General features: G+C 53.7%; 6 protein-coding genes across 6 annotated transcripts; 5 read left to right on the top strand and 1 right to left on the bottom strand.

Annotated features, from left to right (window-relative positions):
* Window positions 1-374: 374 nt before the first annotated feature.
* Window positions 375-1,577, top strand: PFLUO_LOCUS5838 (uncharacterized protein; the record flags this gene model as incomplete). Its single annotated transcript, XM_073783322.1, has 4 exons — window positions 375-428; window positions 645-660; window positions 794-1,062; window positions 1,122-1,577. The coding sequence occupies 4 exons, from the start codon at window positions 375-377 to the stop codon at window positions 1,575-1,577; spliced, it is 795 nt and encodes a 264-aa protein (XP_073639889.1).
* Window positions 1,578-3,429: 1,852 nt separating this feature from the next.
* On the top strand, window positions 3,430-7,625 carry PFLUO_LOCUS5837 (uncharacterized protein; the record flags this gene model as incomplete). The annotated part of the gene is made up of 2 exons (XM_073783320.1): window positions 3,430-7,272; window positions 7,317-7,625. 2 exons carry the CDS (start codon window positions 3,430-3,432, stop codon window positions 7,623-7,625), a joined length of 4,152 nt encoding a protein of 1,383 aa, XP_073639888.1.
* A 1,580-nt stretch (window positions 7,626-9,205) lies between these two features.
* PFLUO_LOCUS5836 (uncharacterized protein) lies at window positions 9,206-10,333 on the bottom strand (the record flags this gene model as incomplete). Its single annotated transcript, XM_073783319.1, has 1 exon — window positions 9,206-10,333. One exon carries the CDS (start codon window positions 10,331-10,333, stop codon window positions 9,206-9,208), a length of 1,128 nt encoding a protein of 375 aa, XP_073639887.1.
* Window positions 10,334-11,199: 866 nt separating this feature from the next.
* PFLUO_LOCUS5835 (uncharacterized protein) lies at window positions 11,200-12,521 on the top strand (the record flags this gene model as incomplete). The annotated part of the gene is made up of 3 exons (XM_073783318.1): window positions 11,200-11,223; window positions 11,286-11,521; window positions 11,585-12,521. The coding sequence occupies 3 exons, from the start codon at window positions 11,200-11,202 to the stop codon at window positions 12,519-12,521; spliced, it is 1,197 nt and encodes a 398-aa protein (XP_073639886.1).
* Window positions 12,522-13,072: 551 nt separating this feature from the next.
* On the top strand, window positions 13,073-15,443 carry PFLUO_LOCUS5834 (uncharacterized protein; the record flags this gene model as incomplete). Its single annotated transcript, XM_073783317.1, has 8 exons — window positions 13,073-13,284; window positions 13,335-13,598; window positions 13,648-14,115; window positions 14,169-14,286; window positions 14,336-14,426; window positions 14,477-15,111; window positions 15,174-15,316; window positions 15,371-15,443. The coding sequence occupies 8 exons, from the start codon at window positions 13,073-13,075 to the stop codon at window positions 15,441-15,443; spliced, it is 2,004 nt and encodes a 667-aa protein (XP_073639885.1).
* A 3,467-nt stretch (window positions 15,444-18,910) lies between these two features.
* PFLUO_LOCUS5833 (uncharacterized protein) lies at window positions 18,911-19,900 on the top strand (the record flags this gene model as incomplete). Its single annotated transcript, XM_073783316.1, has 1 exon — window positions 18,911-19,900. The coding sequence occupies one exon, from the start codon at window positions 18,911-18,913 to the stop codon at window positions 19,898-19,900; it is 990 nt and encodes a 329-aa protein (XP_073639884.1).
* Between the last annotated feature and the right edge of the window lie 177 nt (window positions 19,901-20,077).

Genomic DNA, 20,077 nt, shown 5'->3' with positions numbered 1-20,077 from the left:
ATCGAGAGGATAGTAGGCTTCTATCGTTCGTTCCGGTGGTGTTTGACAGACAGTCGAGGAACAACCCTTCGTATCCGGGAAATCGCCGTAGCGACTCGATCCGACCATCGTGCGGGATGACTCAGCATCGCCCCTTGGCCGTTTCCACTCACCGCTCTCGCCTTCCCCCCCCATCCTTAATAAGCTCTCCTCCTTCGCCTCGCTTTCATCCTGCTTACAGCATCATCGCTTACCTCATTCGCATCTACACTTCATCGACTGGTGCTCAACTGCTTATTCTGAACGATTCGCCGTCACTCATAGGTAGGGAATTGGACGCGTCTAACACCGTCCTTGTCCCTCTCGTACCCCTTGAAAACTCATCCGGCCCATCGATGCAGCCTGCTCTGGCTCCGGCGCCGCATCCAAGCATGCAGACCTCTGCTCAGGTAAGCAGCCCATCGAACATGCGTTTGTCATCAAGATCATCGATGGCCCGCGTCGCACGCTGGTCGACGGCGATGAGAGATCGCGCTCCAGGACGTGGGGATCGGTCGCGCTGTTTGCAGCTGTGCGAAACCGCCCCGCGCCTGTAGCCGCGTCTTCCGCTCCCCGACGTCGTGCCCTGAACTTGCAATGCGAAGACTAACATGATATCGCTATAGGACCATGCAGACCAGGGTATGTGATACCAATCTCACACTGATTTTCGCGCCGACGGAGACCGGGGGCATTGCAGACATGCATGACCCTGTCCTCCCGCTCAGTGGCGACTCGCCTTCGACGCGACTTGATACTAACCATCCGCATCTAGTGCTCCATGACCAGCTCCTAGCTGCCCAGCACCACCTTCAGGGCGGGCGCCCTGCGCCCGGTCCGCAGCAGCACCTGCAGCCCAACACGGCCAGCCCGCGCGACCAGGCCAACATTGACCCGGCGATCTCGGGCGTGCTCGGCGGGCCTCCACAGACTCCCCCTCCACCTCAGCACCAGCACTCTTCCCCGGAAGACAATACCCCGAAATCGTACGGCAAGCGAGAGCTGTCGACGTCCAAGCGCGCCGCTCAGAATCGTGCTGCTCAGGTATGTCTACATCCACCGCGGTCGGGGGTGACTTCTCTCTAACCATTCCCCTCCCATAGCGAGCGTTCCGTCAGCGCAAGGAAAACTACATCCGTAAACTGGAGGAGGAAGTCAAGACCCTCGATAGCCTCAGAGAGAAGGCGAATTCCTTGGCTGGTGAGAACTATCAGCTTCGGGAATACGTGATCAACCTGCAATCACGCCTCCTGGAAGCACAGGGTGAAGTTCCCGAGCTTCCTCCGAACATTGATCTGACCCAGGCGCGCGAGAATTATCTCGGAGGTGCCTCTGCGTCCGCCACGGCCCCGCCACAGGGCCAGCACCTCGGCGCGGCCCCAAACGATGACATGAACTCGCTGAACCGGATTGCCGTGGCCGGTCTTGGGATGCGCAAGCACCCGGACGAGACCAGCTTCATGGGCAACAACTTCCAGCCGAGCAAGCGCCTGCGCGGCGACGACAACCAGGGCGATGGGGACGTCAAGAACGAGACCCATGGACTCCCCATGGCTTGACCGTGGGAGTTTTTGCCTTGATCGTTCTTCGATACCCGCGTTTCGGCTCTGCAGCCTTGGCTTTTGCTCTCCCTGGTGTCTCCCCGATTTCCCGATATCCTGTTATTCCTTGACCGTTCCTAATGGGGTGTGTGGCGCGATTCGAGACTGTTTCTGTTTCAACTTGCGGTGGTGTTCTGTGTTTTAATTAGTCCCGGGCATCTTGACTTCCACGAATCCGACGTTTCTTAGTAGTTGTTCATCCGACAGAGTGCCGCGCAGTAGAGAAGTAAACCATCCACCCCAATGACATCGTCACCCATCCACCAGGACAATTGACGCCCACAGCGATGGCATCGCCCCGCAACTACTTTCTGTATCCCTCTCGAAGACTCGGCTAGATGATGTCATACTCGATTGGAGGGCAAGATGATCGCGATGATCACCACCAAGCATCACCGCCCAATAATATTATCGATCAGCATGTGGAGTTCCTTACCGCGTACCGCCACACTATACGGAGACAATAGAGCAGATAGGAGAAAGAAGGAAGATAAAGGCTTTGGTTAGCTTCATCCTCGTCAGAGGATTACTAGACCCTCGCACCTATTGAAAAGAGCGTCGGATAGCACCTATGATACTAAGTACCTCCTTCTCTAACGATGTACTAGACAACGGGCATAGAGAGTGCTATGGTCGACACACCGTTATCTCCCAACTTTCTCCCTAATTTATGGACCTAGCTTGACTCACTAACCCGAATGTAGATTTGGGCGTTATGCTAGCGATCTACGGAGGGGGGTTGATACGGGAGGGATACAAGACGAGACAGTAGCGAAGATGGGGACACAGTGGGACTTACGGGGATGAAGCATATAGTCTTTGCAATGCATACGGGGAGGGTGTCGTTCTATTGGTATTCAACATTGAGAGAGTGCCATTTTTGTAAACATACCTGCCTCCGCATCTCTAGTGCCAGCAGCCAAGCCACTCTCCGGGGGCACTCCCGTGCTAAGTGCCCTCGGAGGCCGCACTCGCGACACCTGTCGGTATTGCTTTGTGTAAAAATTTTTAGTTGGATCATGGTTGAACTGGGATATAGACAAGACAAAATGTCGACTTCAGGAAGTCAAATTTACCTTCTGGATGCCGCCAGCCTTGCTGCCCTTGCCTGGGTTCTTTGCCTGGACCCTGAGCCCTGGCCCCGCTCCTCGCCGTTGGGGGCGGTGGCTGTGGTGGCTGTGGTGGAGGGGGTAGTAGAGTGCTCCCATTGTACAGTAGAAGAAAGAAGAGAGAGAGAAAGAAGAAGGAACTTCGAAGGAAAGAATAAAAGCCACGGGTTCAATATCCATCCGCAACCTCGTGCAGTCGCTGGCCGCCGACCGTTGTCATTTTGACCTGTAATTCTGGGATTAGTCATTTTGGCCCTTTCGCATTCCCCCATCCTTTGATCTTCACTCAATCCACTACCCTTCGTCCCAGGCACTCGTCCACTCATGTTTGAGGCTGTCTCTCCCCCGGACTGATCGGCAAGCCTTCCATACTCGCCTGTGCTCACATAGTCCGATCTGCAATGGTCCCACGGTCATCACGCTCAGCTCCTGTGTCTTGCATCGCCCCGCGCCTCAGTGGTCGCCGTCAACGGGACTATCTCTCGCCATTGTGCGTGACCTAAAAAGAGAAGAATACTCAGACTCCATGTTAGTCTCTCTGGTCTGCCTATCTCTGCTCGACCTACATCGAATCGTTCTTCAAACCCTGCACAGATTTGTGCTGTCCAACCTGTTCGAATTACCCCATCTGGACCTCGCGAGACTCCCTTTCAGAGTCACAGCCGACTGTCATCCCTGGTTCGATCGGCCCTGCCGCCAAAATGGTGTCGCCAAACCCTCAAGACCCAGAGATGGGAGGCCCCCGAAATCGATCAGAGAGCGGGGATCGGTCTCAATCCGTCACACAGAATGAAGACCAGCGGCCACCCAGTACAGGTTTTGACGGCGCCGACCTTGTATTCCCCGTTCGATCGGTTGTGTCGGTCGGTCCCGCACCCAGCCAGTCCGCTCCCGCGCAGGCGCGGACTGCTGCATCTCCCACTCGCGAAGGCGCCCGGCAATACTCGATCATCGATTCCCAGACACGGACACAATTACACTCTCAGCCACCACACAACCCACCACCAGCGGTACCGGCTGCTGTTCCTCGTCACGAGACCCACCCTGTCAACGACGAAGCTGAACTGGCCACCCACTCCATGGCATCGATAGTCGCCAATAACCCGGAATGCTATGCGAAGCCCGTAGGCAGTGACGGCCAGTCTGAATTGAGTTCTTCGATCCAATCCGTATCGCAACCTCCACCCCCATCTGCCGACCGGGACTACAGCCATATGACTACGCGATTCAAGCACGTGGTGACCGAGAGTGGGCACGCCGTGATCACCGGAAGGGATGGGGCCAAGTTTCAGTACTGTGAGGATGAGCCGATTCGCATCCCGGGTACGATTCAGAGCTTTGGAGTCATGATTGCCATGCGGGAGGAATCACCGAATCAGCTGGTGGTGCGTGTGGTCAGTGAGAATTCGGAGACGTTCATGGGATACTCCCCCAAACAGTTATTTGAGCTGGAGAATTTTTGTGATATTCTCAAAGATGACCAAGCAGATGTTCTTCTGGATCATGTCGATTTTGTCCGAGAAGATGCATATGATCCCAGTGTGGACGGACCGGAGGTTTTCATCCTGTCCATTCCAACCCCATCCGGGGAAACTCGCCGGTTCTGGTGCGCCGCCCATGTCAGTCAGGCCAACAAGGATATTGTCATCTGCGAATTCGAGTTGGAGGATGACGAGATTAATCCTCTGAATGTCGCAGGGCGCTCCACTCCTGCACTTCCGTCAGATACATTGGGGGTTACCCCGACTCCTGAAGAGCGTGCTGCTAGTACGATGAACGTCAGCCAACCTCTCCGAGTTCTTCGCAATGCACGACGGAGAAAAGGCGAGGCCGCTGCAATGGAAGTGTTTAGCATCCTAACCCAGATACAAGAGCAGCTAGGCCGTGCGCAGGATCTTGAATCATTACTGAACACCACTTCCGGGCTGGTGAAGGAGTTGACCGGCTTCCACCGGGTGTTGATCTATCAATTTGATAGCAGTTGGAATGGCATGGTCGTGTCAGAGCTGGTGGATCCCAACGCCTCGATTGACTTGTATAAGGGCCTCCATTTCCCGGCCTCTGATATTCCCGCCCAAGCTCGAGAACTGTATAAAATCAACAAGGTTCGTCTGCTTTATGATCGAGATCAGCTCACGTCCCGTCTGGTGTGTCGGACATTGGAGGACTTGGAAACACCCTTGGATATGACGCACGCCTACCTTCGCGCCATGTCGCCAATCCACATCAAGTACCTGGGACACATGAATGTACGGTCATCAATGTCGATCAGTGTCAATGCCTTCAACGACTTGTGGGGACTGATCTCTTGCCATTCATACGGGTCTGCCGGGATGCGTGTTTCGTTTCCCATTCGGAAGATGTGCCGTCTCCTCGGTGACACCGTATCTCGAAATATCGAACGCCTGTCCTATGCGTCCCGGCTTCAGGCACGGAAGCTGATCAACACGGTCCCCACGGAGGCCAATCCTTCCGGCTACATCATCGCCTCCTCGGATGATCTGCTGCAACTGTTTGACGCTGACTATGGAGCTCTGTCGATCCGTGATGAAACGAAGTTTTTGGGAAACAACACTCATTCCCAGGAAGTTCTTGCTCTGTTAGAGTATCTTCGCTTGCGCAAGATGAACTCGGTGCTCGCCTCGCATGACATCACTAAAGATTTCTCCGATTTGCATTACGCTCCGGGTTTCAAAACCATCTCCGGCCTGCTTTATGTACCGCTGTCTACGAGTGGTAGTGATTTTATTGCTTTCTTCCGCAAAGGTCATTTGACCGAGATTAAATGGGCTGGCAACCCATACGAAATCGCCAAGCGCAAGGAGACAGCAGGGTATTTGGAACCCCGCCAGAGTTTTGCCGCATGGCGTGAGACCGTTCTGGGCCAGTCGCGCGAGTGGTCCGAGACTGATTTCGAAACTGCGGCGGTGCTGTGCCTGGTGTACGGCAAGTTCATCAAGGTGTGGCGGCAGAAGGAAGCCGCTATGCAGAACTCGCAGTTGACCCGTCTGCTGTTGGCCAACTCCGCGCACGAATTTCGCACGCCTTTGAATGCTATTATCAATTATCTTGAGATTGCACTAGAAGGGGCGTTGGACAACGAAACCCGTGAGAGTCTGACAAAGTCTCACTCCGCTTCTAAATCGCTCATCTATGTCATCAACGACTTACTGGACCTTACCAACACTGAGCATGGCCAGGAACTAATCAAGGCCGAGTCCTTTGACCTGAAGGCGATCTTCGAGGAAGCCGCGGATATGTTAGCTGGTGAAGCTAAACGCAAGAATATCTCGTATACTGTCACGGCGCATCCTGGCCTACCACCAGCGGTCTTGGGTGATCCGCGACGTGTGCGGCAAGTTTTCTCGAATATGATATCCAACTCCCTTCAATATACGACCTCTGGCGCCGTAGCGGTTGATATATTGCCTTCTAGCACACAGAGCTTGGCTGACCATGTGGCGGTCGAGGTGATCGTTCTGGATACGGGGGTGGGCATATCGAAAGAGACACTGGAAACACTATTCCAGGAGCTTGAGCAGGTCTCATCTGATGAGAACCATTACTCTGAGAACGAGGATGAAGACGAGCAGTCGGTTGTTGAGACACCGCGGCCAAAACGGGTTTTGGGCCTCGGCCTGGCTCTCGTCGCCCGCATTGTTCACAGCATGCATGGGCAGCTTGGTGTCAAGTCTGAAGTGGGCAAAGGCAGTCGTTTCAAAATCCTTCTTCATTTCCAAATCCCAGACGGAGGATCCGCATCTACCCCCTCAGAGGCTGTTCTTCCTGCTCACGCCATCGTGCCACAGACACCAATGATCTCTGATAAGGAGTTTACACTGGTCGGAGGCGTCCACGACAACCGTGATGAGCGGCGGCGAAGCTCCGAGAGCCTACGCAGTGGTGGCAGCTCTCGCAGCGGAAAGAGCCAAGCTGACCGGCTCATCAGCGCCATGCAAGAATCCCCGCTGAAGCGAAGCACCAGTGAGACTTCGCGGATGAAACCCCTCACGAGTCTTGGCAATGTCAGCAACGATTCGTTGACAATGCGGTCACCCTCTACGACGCAAGATCCTCGGGCAAGTCTCGCCACTGTCACGCATACGCCGCCGATCTCACTGCAACCAATGGTAACACCCCCGCCACCAGGCGTTGAGAACATAACAGATTGTGGTGTTCCAATGAATGCACTTCGAATTTCGGAGCGAGACGTCAAGCGGCCCTCTGCACAGACGCAGATAATTCAAGAGCAGTCCTATTTCTCGTCCATGCCTGCAACTAGTGCCGCCTTGTCAGAGATCCCTCCAACCACGGCTCATTCTTCCGCCGTCCCCACCACAGCTCTATCAACAGGGTTGCAACTTCTGAACGTCCTTATTGCTGAGGATGATCCGATCAATAGCAAGATCATCCGCAAACGCCTCACTAAGCTCGGCCATACTGTTCAGCTTACTGGCAATGGCGAGGCATGTGCCAATATCTTTTCTTCGGCGAGCAAATCATTCGACGTCGTTCTCATGGATATCCAGGCAAGTTCACTATGTGTTAATTTCGTTGTAGTAGAACTCCTAGCTAATACCTTTTGTAGATGCCCATCGTGGATGGCATGGCTGCCACGAAGATGATTCGCGAGTTCGAAGCCAAGGCTCAGGAGAATCCGCTCTCCGAAAAAGCGAAGCAGAACAGCCGAGTGCCTATCTTTGCCGTGTCAGCGTCCCTTCTAGAGAGGGAAAAGCAGACCTACATCGATGCCGGATTCGATGGCTGGGTCATGAAGCCGATTAACTTCGAACGGCTCAACATTCTTTTGAGTGGGCTGGTTGACATGGAGGCTCGCAAGAGCGCGACATACAGGCCTGGTGAATGGGAGAATGGTGGGTGGTTTGCTCAGCGTTGATTGTGCTGGTCTGCCGTCTCTTACAAACTCCTCCCTACCTTCAACCCGAGCTTTGTCCCCCTTTGCTATACACGCCCCCTCTCCGTCTTCCGTTTGTGAACACCATAGAAACCGGTCTCACTTTGAGAGGGTATTTGTTGATGATTTACCTCATATTTTCGCCGCGCATATACGAATGTCCTTTCTATTTACACCGCCGGCGGTACACGGAAACCGGCTACTTGGAAAGATTTTGTCCTTATTATTTGACTGGAGACAGCCCACATATACCCAATTTTCTATCTCATGGTCATCTGCTTTTATGGGGTGTACTACATGCTCCCGGTAAATGAGGAGCAATCTGGCCAGGACAGACCTTTACAATGCCATAAACGACGTACAGATGAGGATTATGAGCAACCTGAACACGAGAGGCTCAAGTAGGATTCGTCTAGGATGGACGAGCTCGAGCAAGCGGATGGTAAAGACTTGAATGCCAATCCCCAGCAGCTTTGTCGTCGTGCTTTCGAGACAGAATGAGGTTTGGTCCCTAACTTCACCACCAAACAAATCATTCATTCATCGCTACGCTCCTGTATTTGCTCATGATCCAACCAACATCCCGGCTGGTTAGTTTAGTCTGCTTCTCCGCTGCACCGCCCGGGTTACAACACCACGGGCAAGGAGGCCGTCCCACGTGTCAACGCTTACCCCATCTTGAAATGGCCAACCAAACCTGTGTATCAGTACGAGATGAACGTGGTTCAGGGACGAATCCTGGTAGATCTCTGGCGTGTTCACAGCAAGGTCTTGAATAGCAATGAGAGAATGGGCTGCGGATTCCTGTTCTTGTCCGGGTTGGACTCTGATCTGATCTGTCGCGGAATTCTGTCGTGGACTCCCTTCTCGCTGGTCCAGGACCAACCCGCAAGTCTAGTTCTCGGAATTTATTTCGATTGTTCAAATATGGGTCGTTTCTTTAAGGATTACTCGGGTTCCTACGGTTTTGTTCCTTTTCTTTGTAGAGTTCCATCTCGCTCCCACCTTTTTGATCTTCACGTTCGTACTTCCCCCTTTGTTGCTTAGCCTCCACGATATCCCGGTTTCTAAAGAGGTTATTCGAGTCCCTAGTTCGTAGAGCGAGAGAAAGTCAGACGATAAAGAAAAAAAAAACAGTAAGGAGAGCCGGATCTTCGCCCTGTTGGTGTGGTCGCGGGGAACGTCCAAGGCCCTCTAAGCTGCTTTTATGGGCTGCACTATATGCTAGGTGCATACTGGTGGCTGCGTCACGCTTGGTACCATTTGGTTTGACGAGAGATTTAGGAATCTATGATTGATTTATCTATGAAAAGAAGCAATGAGATAATTTTCCTTAAGATCCCCAGCTTGAGACGCGTGCTCTGCCCCACAAGCGACGATAAAAAGTGGGTTTGCCGACAGCTCCAAGAACGAAAACAACTGAGACGCCAGACGAATATATAGGAAACAGGGTATCAAACAAAAAGACGAGGCCAAGCTATGGCAGCTACTCGTGAGGTGTTCGCCGCCATCTTGTTGGAGTATGTACAGTCATCGGGGTTCAGTCGAGATAGCAGCTATGGCTAACCCGGCTTCGGTGATTCAACCGGAGTCATCTCAACCGTAGAACGGTTATTCGATATTTTCATCCGCGACCCTCTACCAGAGAGATGGTCTGCCGAGACAGCCGCCGGAGGATAGACACACGTACTGGATTTGGAAAAGGAGGTCTCGTCTGAGGATGCTGCCTCCCGTAGCGCGTCGTGGAAATCATTCGTGCTGTTTGGTGAAGAGCGTAGGCGAGGAAGGCCCAAATCAACGCGAGCAAGTGCTGGTGTGGCCTCGACATCTGGAGCGGGGGTCTGGTGAATGATGACCAGGTCGAAGACGTTGATATCGATGGACGGACGGTGGTTGGCCTGGTTGCGTTGACACATGCATGGACTGATGCGGGTGAGCTCACGCAGGCGGTTGAGGACGTAAAACTCGAGCTTGAGTTTGATACTGTAGATGACAGCCTTGTAGCTGACTTCGATGTAGTGGGCTTTGTGTTCGGCGAGAAGGAGGGTGATGTTCAAGACGACGACGATGACGTTCACCCAGATCAGGTGGTAGATGACCTTGCGACCCTCACGGCCCTTGACCTCTAGCACTGGTTTGAGAGCACGCAGGGCCTCACGAATGTAGATGCCACAAATGACAAAGTCTTGGATGCAAAACCCTGTCAGCTGGATTCGATCGTAGATCTGAGCAGGTTTCTCAAAGCGCATGTCGCCCAGGTTCAAGCCGAAGAATAGCACGGTCATGGGAACGTGTAGGGCGAAGAAGTTGGTGATAATCATGGCGAGTACCCAACGCACATGATAGATATCCTGGACGACCAGATGCAGGCGGGAATACAACACTACCGCTTGACCCGTCACCATGGCGTACCAGCCGATAATGAAGGGGATACACATAGGCAGGCCCGGAGCCACCGAGACGTAGCGGATTTGTGCTGGAACAGCATGCACTAATATCCCCCATGATGCTATTTGTATGCTCCAGAAGTAGAGGCCACGGTACCGCTTGAAGGTTTCGAATGTGGAGAGGGCGACCTCAACGGCGTTGAAGCAGCCAATGGAGAACATGGCGATGATCTCGACAATGGTAAAGTTCTCCATCAGGACTTCGCCCACATGTGGGGGCAAGCTGCTCAGGAAAGTGTCCATGCTGTGTTGTTGTGTATGTCCCTCGTTCCGAATAGTGAGATCTCCCCCAGGTGGTCTGACGGGCTTATTAAAGCGGCGGCACAGACCTGGGCAGAAATGCCTACCAAAAGCTTGCTCGCAACCCAAAAAAAGGTCGGCACTTGCACCATTGACATTTGTGGGACGAACTCCCCGAATAGCCGGCTCGAGGGCGATCGGCCAAGCCTTACCGGGTCTTGGTTGGACAAGGTTGGCATCACAGCTCGTGGTCGCCACGCGGTGCTCGAGTCATAGCGTCAACCCATCTTTGCGTCCAGAGAGGAAGGAGCAATAGACGAGCCAGGGGCTCTCGGATTGGTGGGCAGGGTCTGTTGGATCCCTTTGTTGAATTCCACATTGCGTGCAAAGGGAGCATCGTCTTTGGATTCGGCTAATCACCAGAGCCCCGAAAGAGCACGATACTTGCCGCTTTAAGTTGAACGCCGATGGCAGTGCAGCACATGGGAATAATTATTGGTCGCGAGTTCCGTTCATGGCAGGAGTCGAAGGGAAAACGCGACAGGGGTGAACAAAGAAACCGGAGCGCTTGTCAGGTCTTGTCGCTCGTGGCGTTCCATTGGAAAGCGAGACCAGGCCTGGGCCCGAGTCATGATGTCGGCGACCGCTAGATCGTTATATTGGATCAAATGCTCTACTCACAATGATGATGGATGCCGTGCAGAGTACTATATGGGAGAGACAGAACATGGTTGGTGTAGCCCTAACTCGGCGTGACCATGGCTGCCTCAGGCCGGGAGATTTGTGGTCTGTGCCCGCCAAGGGCGAATCCAACCTGCAATCATTCATTCATTCGGTCGTTGTTCTGGCCTCTCTGTGTCTCCGCGATCATGGTGTCTCTGTGGCCCTGGAAGGTACGTTGGGGTTACATTGCAGTTTATCCGATCAATAGTTCCCCCTGCTCACTCTCGTTCAGGGCGAGGACAACTCCGCGGCTTCCTTTGAGAAGACCCTGTCCACCTTGTCGACCAAGATCGCTCAGACAACCTCTCGTCTCGACCAACAGCGCCAAACCACCCGTCGATTCAAGGCTCTGTGGACACTCTACTCGACTTTAGCTTACTTGTTCTACTCGATCGTTCTTGCGCTGGTGTTGGGATGGGAGAGCTGGGGGATCAAAGAATATGCCGCCATCGGGGGTGGGCCGGTCCTGTACGAGCATGTTGCTTTTCGGGTTTTGGAGAAATATTGTTGCTGACGCTTGCTTCCCTTTAGGATCTACGCTGTGCGAGCTATCGCTTCTAAGCTTTTTAACTATCGTGTCTCCCGAACCCAATCCCGACTCGATGATCTCCAGAAACAGCGTGATGGGACTATCGAGAAGCTCAAGGTGGCCACGAGATACAATTCGACACAGCATTTGCTTGAGAAATATGGCGGGGAATCCCCGCAACAGAGTCCCAAGGGCGAGGGCGAGAAGCGCAAGTCGGCCAAGGCACCGCAACCACCGCCCGTCGCCCGAACTGGACTCCCTCCGCCACCGACCGCGAACATTCGACGCTCATCTGCCATGCAAGATCCTCCATTCACTCAAGCAGTACCGCACACCCCATCTCCGCCTCCCTACGCTGCCCAGGGTCCTCCGCAACCCTTTCCCGCCGCTCCCCCTACCGATCCCTCTGCCCCGCAACCGGCCATAGACGAGCCAGGTTTCGCGCCGAATGCCTTCCCAAATTCTGGCCAGTATATCGAGCAACCACACTGGTATGACCGCCTGCTAGATGTGTTGCTGGGTGAAGACGAGACCCAGCCCCGCAACCGCATGGCGATGATCTGCAGCACATGTCGACTGGTGAATGGCCAGGCACCGCCGGGCATCAAGACGCCCGTAGAGCTAGGTCGCTGGCGGTGCGGCAGCTGCGGAGCTTGGAACGGGGTCGAGAGCGAGACAAACCAGATCCTCACGAACCTCCGCGACCAGATCGCGCCGGCAGAGAGAACGTGGGAGCCTGTGTCCCACGCTGAAGCCTCTGAGGCTACGGATGACGGTGTGATGGTAGCTGCTAGTGAGGACGACCAGGCCGAGCGCCCGGGTGAGGATGCGGAGCTTCAGGACGCCCTGTCGGAGCAAGAAGCCGAAGAACCCAGGTCGCGGGAGCCCGTCCGGCGATCGAAACGCGGCCAGGGCAAGGGGGACAACAAGAAGGAGTAAATTAGGACTACCGTAATTGGAAAATATCATTAAGCGTTTGCTCTGTTTTCCCGGATCGGTCGGTTTCGTCTCTTTACCCTACAAAAGTGGCTTCAACAAACCGATTTGTGACAGTTGCACCGTCGGAGCTCCGCTTATCAGCATAATGGAGCGCTGTTTGGCGAGCACCGACTACCAATCGCACAGCCTTGCGAGCCTGATGAAGCGCTAATTAAATCAAGCGATGGGCCGGGAAGACCGGACCACCGTGCGTACGGTGCTTCCTATCGTGACGATACGGTGTTGCCGAAGCCAACCCCGCCGATAAACATGCTAGGCACGACACCGCGTGGATTAGATCTCAGGGACCGTGTTGCAAACGCCAATCATGCGCCTCAGTTGATCCTGGGGGCTTGACCCCGATGCGACGGTGCTAGCTCTACGGCGTAATCCTTCCGGTCCGTGCCAGCCTCCGTGCCCCCAGACTTGTTGATCCTGGAAGATGTATTTATTAGAGGCACCCCCCCAGTCCCCGTCTCGCCATGCATTTAGCAGTCAAATAAGTTTTCATCATGTGGATGCGTCAGGCTGCTGTCGCGCTGGCCATTGTGGCCCTCTCCGGTGCCTCTCCGGTGTCGATCAAGCATGCCCTACACGAGAAGCGGGATCGGCCCTCCACCGACTGGGTGAAGGGTGCCCGGGTCGAGGCTGATTCGGTACTGCCAATGCGCATTGGCCTTAGCCAGAACAATCTGGAAAAGGGCTATGACTATCTCATGGAGGTGTAAGTGTGGGAGTTTTGTCGCGGATAGTTTATTTGCTCAAATGGCCCAGGTCACACCCCGAGTCCCCGAGCTACGGCCAGTACTGGTCCGCAGACGAGGTGCATGATGCTTTTTCGCCTTCACAAGACGCTGTCGACTCCGTTCGAGGCTGGCTTGTCGCGGCTGGGATCCATCCCTCGCGTATCGTCCACTCGGACAATAAAGGATGGCTGGCATTTGACGCATACGCCCACGAAGCCGAGAAGCTTATGATGACCGAATTTCATGAGCACACTCATTCGCGTACTGGGGGAATGAGAGTTGGATGTGACGAGTGAGCCTTGCTGCATCTCTGATGTGATCCGTAAAACTGATCAATCCAGGTATCATGTCCCGGAACATATTCAGGACCATGTGGACTATATCACACCCGGTGTCAAACTCACCGCGGTGGTCAAGAAGAATAAGAAGGTTAAGCGCACTTCTCATTTGGCACATAGCATGCCAGACCGTCACGTTCTTCGCCTTCATGAAGACCCGTCTATCCCAGCCAAAGCCATGTCTCTGCCCGAAGACCTCCGGGGCTGTGGTTTTAACATGACCCCGGTGTGCATCAAGGCGCTGTATCACATCCCAGATGCCACCAAGGCACTTAGAGGAAACTCTCTTGGCCTCTATGAGCAGGGTGACTACTTCGCCAAGTCGGACATTGACCTGTTTTATAAGGCCTATGCTCCCTGGGTCCCCCAGGGCACCTATCCTATTCCAAATCTCATCGACGGTGCCAATTTCTCGGTGCCTGCGTACAGCTCACTGAATGCGGGTGAATCGGACATTGACATTGACATGGTGTATGTGGAAATGATGGCTCCCAATTTATTCCCGTCGCTGACGAAATTCCAAGCTCCTCGCTCATTTACCCTCAATCCGTGACTCTTTATCAGGTGGACGATCAGTTGTATGAGCCCGAGGAGGTTGCAACTACCAACTTGTTCAATACGTTTCTCGATGCTCTCGATGGTGTACGTGTGACCTATTTCTCCTGTCAGTTCAGAACATTGACCCTCGCAGTCATACTGCTCATATAGTGCTTACGGCGAGACTGGCGATGATCCGAAAATCGACCCCACGTTTCCTGATCTGCGCCCAGGCGGCTACAAAGGTGGGTCTTATCTTTTGTTGAAGTTCTTACAGGTTCTCATTCATATGCAGGGAAGCTCCAGTGCGGTGTTTACAAGCCTACGAACGTCATCAGCGCCTCGTATGGACAGGCTGAGGCAGACCTCCCCATGGGCTACACGAAGCGTCAATGTAATGAGTTCATGAAGCTTGGCCTTCAGGGCCATTCCATTCTCTTTGCCTCCGGCGATTACGGCGTTGCCTCGGCGGCTGGTGATGGTGGGTCCGAGAGCGGGTGTTTGGGACCGGATGGCTTAGTCTTCAATCCGCAATACCCATCGAACTGCCCTTACGTTACCTCAGTTGGTGGCACCATGATCTACGGTGACCAGACGGTCGAGGATGCTGAGAGTGTCATGCATGTCAATCTTGGCGGCACTGCCTCTAACTTCAGTACATCTGGCGGATTTTCGAACTACTTCCCCCAGCCAGAATACCAAAAGTGGGCAGTGGAGAGGTACTTCAAGACAGCTGACTTGACATACCCCTACTACTCTGAGTTCGGAGTTGATGTCAACACCACCAAGGGACGCTACAACCGTATTGGTCGGGCATACCCTGATGTCTCTGCCAACGGTGCCCAATACCGCGCGTATATGGGTGGCGAGCTCTACCACTGGTACGGAGCGAGTTTGGCTTCGCCCCTGTTTGCATCGGTCCTCAACATGGTAAGCGTGGAATAATCCCCACAGGGAGTTTTTTTCGTGTCTAACGGTATATGGTTGTGCAGATCAACGAAGAGCGTTTCGAGATGGGCAAAAGGCCAATCGGTTTTGTGAATCCGGTCCTCTATCATTTCCCGGAAATTTTGAATGATATTACCAATGGCACAAATGCTGGATGTGGTACCTATGGATTCAGTGCTATTCCTGGGTAAGTGTGACCTCACCAAGAACCCTGCGTGGAAATGTTGCTAACACCCTGCAGTTGGGATCCAGCCTCCGGTTTGGGAACACCAAACTACCCGAAGATGAAGGAGCTTTTCCTGCGCTTGCCCTGATGCAGACCTTTCAAAGTGACTCAGTGAATCAAGCTATTGCTCTATATGTCCTCGTATTGCTCGACGTAGATAGAAGCGTAGATAGAAGGCGCCAACCACCAACAGCGCGATTCACCGCATTCCCCTTGCCGAGACAGTCGCGCGCAGCATCAACAACACTGAGTCTGTGGCGGTCCCGCTGCACTGTGTCAAAATGACTGGTGGACCCGAGCGAGACGGTGCTTGATACGAAGCGCGAAGCGTGCTGACTGATTGTATCCTTACATCCGACCTTCAACATGCTTATCACGTGACTCCTAATACTCTTCAATATCCTTATCAGCCGATAGTCAAGGAAATCCTTTTATATGTACGTATGTTAGAAATACATTAATATGTCATCTCTATAAACTAGCGTGTTCTTGCAATTGAGTTGCGGTACTGCGTGGGCTTGGTTCTGCCCCTGCCGCCCTTCGCGTATTAAGCCAACTTGTTGACCTCAATATATGGGAGTCATCCCAGGATCGATCGCATGTCAGGCAACGGAGTCACGTCAGGCAAAGCGACGAAAGACGTCCCTTTCTTGAACACGTGACTATGTCCATTGATGTCGGAATGACGCTCACTTACGACGGCTACTCAGGTCTCACGTCTTGCACCTTCCTTTCTCGGTCCAACATGATCCCATCTCAAGAAAATGGGAAGGAGCGTCCATTGATAGAAGGCTCTGTTGTGTGTAAGTGTCCTCCGCGCCCCCTCATGCCTTTGTGCACCACGTCAAGATGTCAGGCGCTCACGAAACCAAGTCCATGCCCCCTCCGGCTTCGCCGGCCCGCAGAACACGATCGTCACAGCGATCACCCAGTCAAGACACGCCCTCATACCCCCCAACCACGTCGCCCAGCCCCGGGAGACGTAGCGCAACCTCCCTTGTCCCTCCATCACGCGCACCCTCGTCAACAACAAGAACCCCGAAGTCCAGCACATTTTCCACTTTTGATGAAAGAGCAAGTCCAGAACGAGGCCGCTGACAGGTGTTGGGCCTGTGACTCGTTTCCTACTCAAGTCTGCCATGTGATTAGCAGACGGGATCCACAAGTAAGCGATACTGCGTCTCCTGCGAGATCTTGTCTTGTTAACTGATTTATGCTCAGATCCCCTTGTGGGGTCAGCAAGGCCTACTCAACTTCGACCTTTTGTCCCTGTCAAATGCTGTCGCCCTTTGCCCGTTGTGTCACGTCCACTACGATCAGACAGATGATCCTGGTTTCGTCTTTCTGCCGACAGATCTGGACTATTTTATCGAGTTTGAGATGCTCGATCAGCAGGAACGGAAGTCCAGCAGCCGCACGTGGCGGCGCGTACCGACGGCAGAGCTATACCGACAACACCTTATTGAGAAAGGTAACGTGTGCGCCGACGCAGTGAGTGGACTGTATGCTCGTGTGTTCCTCCAGGATTATGCCAACCCCCCCAACACCACCCCTAGGTTCTGGGCAGGCGCGCCGCTCGCAGCTCTTCGGCGCGCGTTTCTTGTGCTTGGAGGGGGACGGATCAGGGCTTTCGATGCTGCGACACGGGAGAAGTTAGAGAGGTTGCGAGACCTCTACTTTCTGGGCGAAGAAGAACCCACCCAACCCCCTCTGCAAGACACAGACTCAGTCTCTGATGCTCGGGTCCAAGAGAAACGATCTGCAGACGACGATGAACGTAGCGAGCGCCCAAAGAGGGCGAAGACCGACATTTCTACGTCTGTTTCAGAGTCCGACAGGCCAGAGGTGTTCTACCCGGGTACTACTTTCCTCAGTTTGACGCAATGGAAATTCGGACCGGACGTGACGAGCAATGACGCGGTACAGCGCTGGATACGATGACGGGCGCGTTATGGCTATTAGCTCCCTGCACTACACGACATGTCTATTAGCTCCCTGCACTACACGAATATGTCTATTAGCTCCCTGCACTACACGAATATGTCTATTAGCTCCCTGCACTACATGAATACATCATTATCTTCCTCCACGTCTTACGTAGCATGTCCATGTTTTACAGCGACACCGCAGTACGCAATAAGGTAGTGGGCGACGAAGGTCCCCGTGCGCGCGGGACGTGGTCGCGCCGCGGCGGCTGGGTGCTGTGCCCATGGGCGTTCCTCACGGCGACATCTAGCGCGGTCCGTCGAACACGTACTCGCCTAGGCTAGCCTACTTTGCCGGCAACCACTCCGTGTTGTCGTTGGGAAGTCACAGGTCAGCTGCATACCTGTCGGGCGGTTACTAGGGAGACAACCCGTATTATCTCTCCACCAACATTTGACTTGGGACGAGCATGAGACGCTTAATGTAAGCGGCGAGGGACGGACGAGTTCACGCGTAAGAGTATCAACCCAGCAGTGGGAGGCGACCTACAAAGGGTATTTAAAGGACATACGAGTAAAAGTCACCACAATGAATTCGCACGACTCATCCTAGTTCCGGCTACCTTCACCAAGATAAAAGTATCCGCCAGCGAGTGCACGAGGCAATTCCAGGATAAAAGGCACAAAAGCAAAAATCCGGTAGCCATAAAGGTATCGCGACTGGTCTAGCGCTTACTACCTCACAGCTTTGGTTATAGATCTGCAGCCCGCAAAGGAATGAACTCTGGTTTACATAGTAAAAAGCATAGTTTAATCATTCATTCGCTTCTGCGGCCTGCCTTCGCATACGTCGACCATTTTAGTCCCTCGCCCATGTCCACCACGACCACCACGACCACCACGCACCCACAGCGTGTCTGCTCAAAGCCGCGACTCGGGGATGTCAAAGACCCCTGCCAAGGGATGAAATACGACCAACCTTCTATCCTTGGCCGAGGTCTACTCCATAAGACTCCATGGCGTGGTGGAGCGCGTCTGTGCATTGGCGATCGCATGACTATTGATCCTTTTCCTCCGTGTCATTGGTGATGGAAAGGCGGAGAAACGGCTTTTTTCCTTTTCGCCTCCTTCGCTCGCTGTATGGATGGCCACTGTGGGGGCCCTGAACGAGAACTTTTCTTTCGTGCGGAAATCTTTCATCTCCCTTGCCTCCCCGCGGACCGCAGGCGATTCATTCACCAGGGTTCGATCTCTATTCAGCTTTCGTGCTGGGCTTTTCCTTCTCGCTCATCCTGCATCGCCGGTCTCGGCGACGCTGGTGAATGTTACATCCGGGATCGCCGACCGCCGAGGAAAAGACCTCGAAGTCCATCGAGCTTTCGACGACGACAATAATTGCGGGGTTCTCTGCCCAGTCAAACGCTCGAAACACGCAGACGCCCGACCGACTCTAGTTTCAGCTATCATGGCTCGAGAATCATCGTCCTGGGAGAGTGCACGATCGGGATATTGCCCCAGCAGACTCAGCACGCGACGACATCCTTGACATCGAGGATATAAGTTCACGCTTTCACAACTGCACCTGCAGACCCGATAGCTTAGGCCTGTGGCCGAGCGCGCTACCGCTCCAATGTCCAACGGCTTGTCGCAACCGCCGAACGGCATCCATGGCGGGTACCACGGCTCCCTGACCATCCGGATCTTGATGATTGTCTTCACGTCGATTGCCCTGTACAATGCCATCGAACTGTTCATATTGATCTTCTTGACTTTCACTCACTACCGAGGGCTGTACTTTTGGACCCTGCTCATCTCCGTCGTTCTTGGCGTCATCCCCCATGCCATTGCCTATCTGCTGGAATTCTTCGCTCTGGCCCCTCTATGGCTGACTCTGGTCATGTCGACCATCGGTTTCTATGTCATGGTTCCCGGTCAGTCCATGGTGCTTTATTCCCGCCTGCATCTCGTGGTCCAGAGCCGGAAAATCCTCCGCTTTGTTCTCGGCCTCATCATCGTCGACGCAATCATCCTTCTGATTCCCACCACGGTCCTGACGTTCTCTACGGCATACGTTGGAACTCCGTCCATAATACGAGGGTACAATGTGATGGAGCGCTTGCAGCTGGCCTGGTTTTGTGCGCAAGAGTTCGTCATATCGGGAATTTACATTTTTGAGACGGTCAAGCTGCTGAGGCTGATGCCCGAGAAAGGCCGTCGGCGAACTAAGATCATGTACGAACTGCTTGCCATCAATTTTGTGATCATTAGCCTGGATGTCGCATTGCTGGTGGTAGAGTACCTCGGGTATTACGCCCTGCAAACCACCCTGAAGCCAATGGTCTATAGCATCAAACTCAAGCTCGAGTTTGGTGTGCTTGGAAAGCTGGTTGCACTCGTGCAAACACATCGTTCGCAGCCCACGTCGGCGGAGCAGGATCAGTACCCGGTCTTCGTCGATCCGACCCAGTTCACTTCCGACGTCACCCATGCCGCTCCGCAGGAACCACGATCGCCGCGAGACATGTCCACTTGGAATTCCATGTCAGCGGAAAGCTTACCCATCCCCGATCGAAGGATGCGGTTATCCCCTCGGTCCTCCAATACCACACAGTCACCATGACCTGCTGTCCAATTATCAAAGCCAACAGTGCGTCACTCACCCTACCACCACATACCACCACCAATCTCCCATTGCGCCGAAGATGTGCTGTATATTTTTATGACGAACAATATAATATGTACACTCTCGCCAGCATGTACTGGCCTACAGCAGTTGATACCATCATGTATAGTCGCC

This window comes from Penicillium psychrofluorescens (genome assembly GCF_964197705.1).
Source record: "Penicillium psychrofluorescens genome assembly, chromosome: 4".
Classification (NCBI taxonomy): Eukaryota; Fungi; Ascomycota; class Eurotiomycetes; order Eurotiales; family Aspergillaceae; genus Penicillium; species Penicillium psychrofluorescens.
The sequence above is the reverse complement of the archived record's forward strand: the minus strand, read 5'-3'. Positions and strand labels throughout refer to the sequence as shown.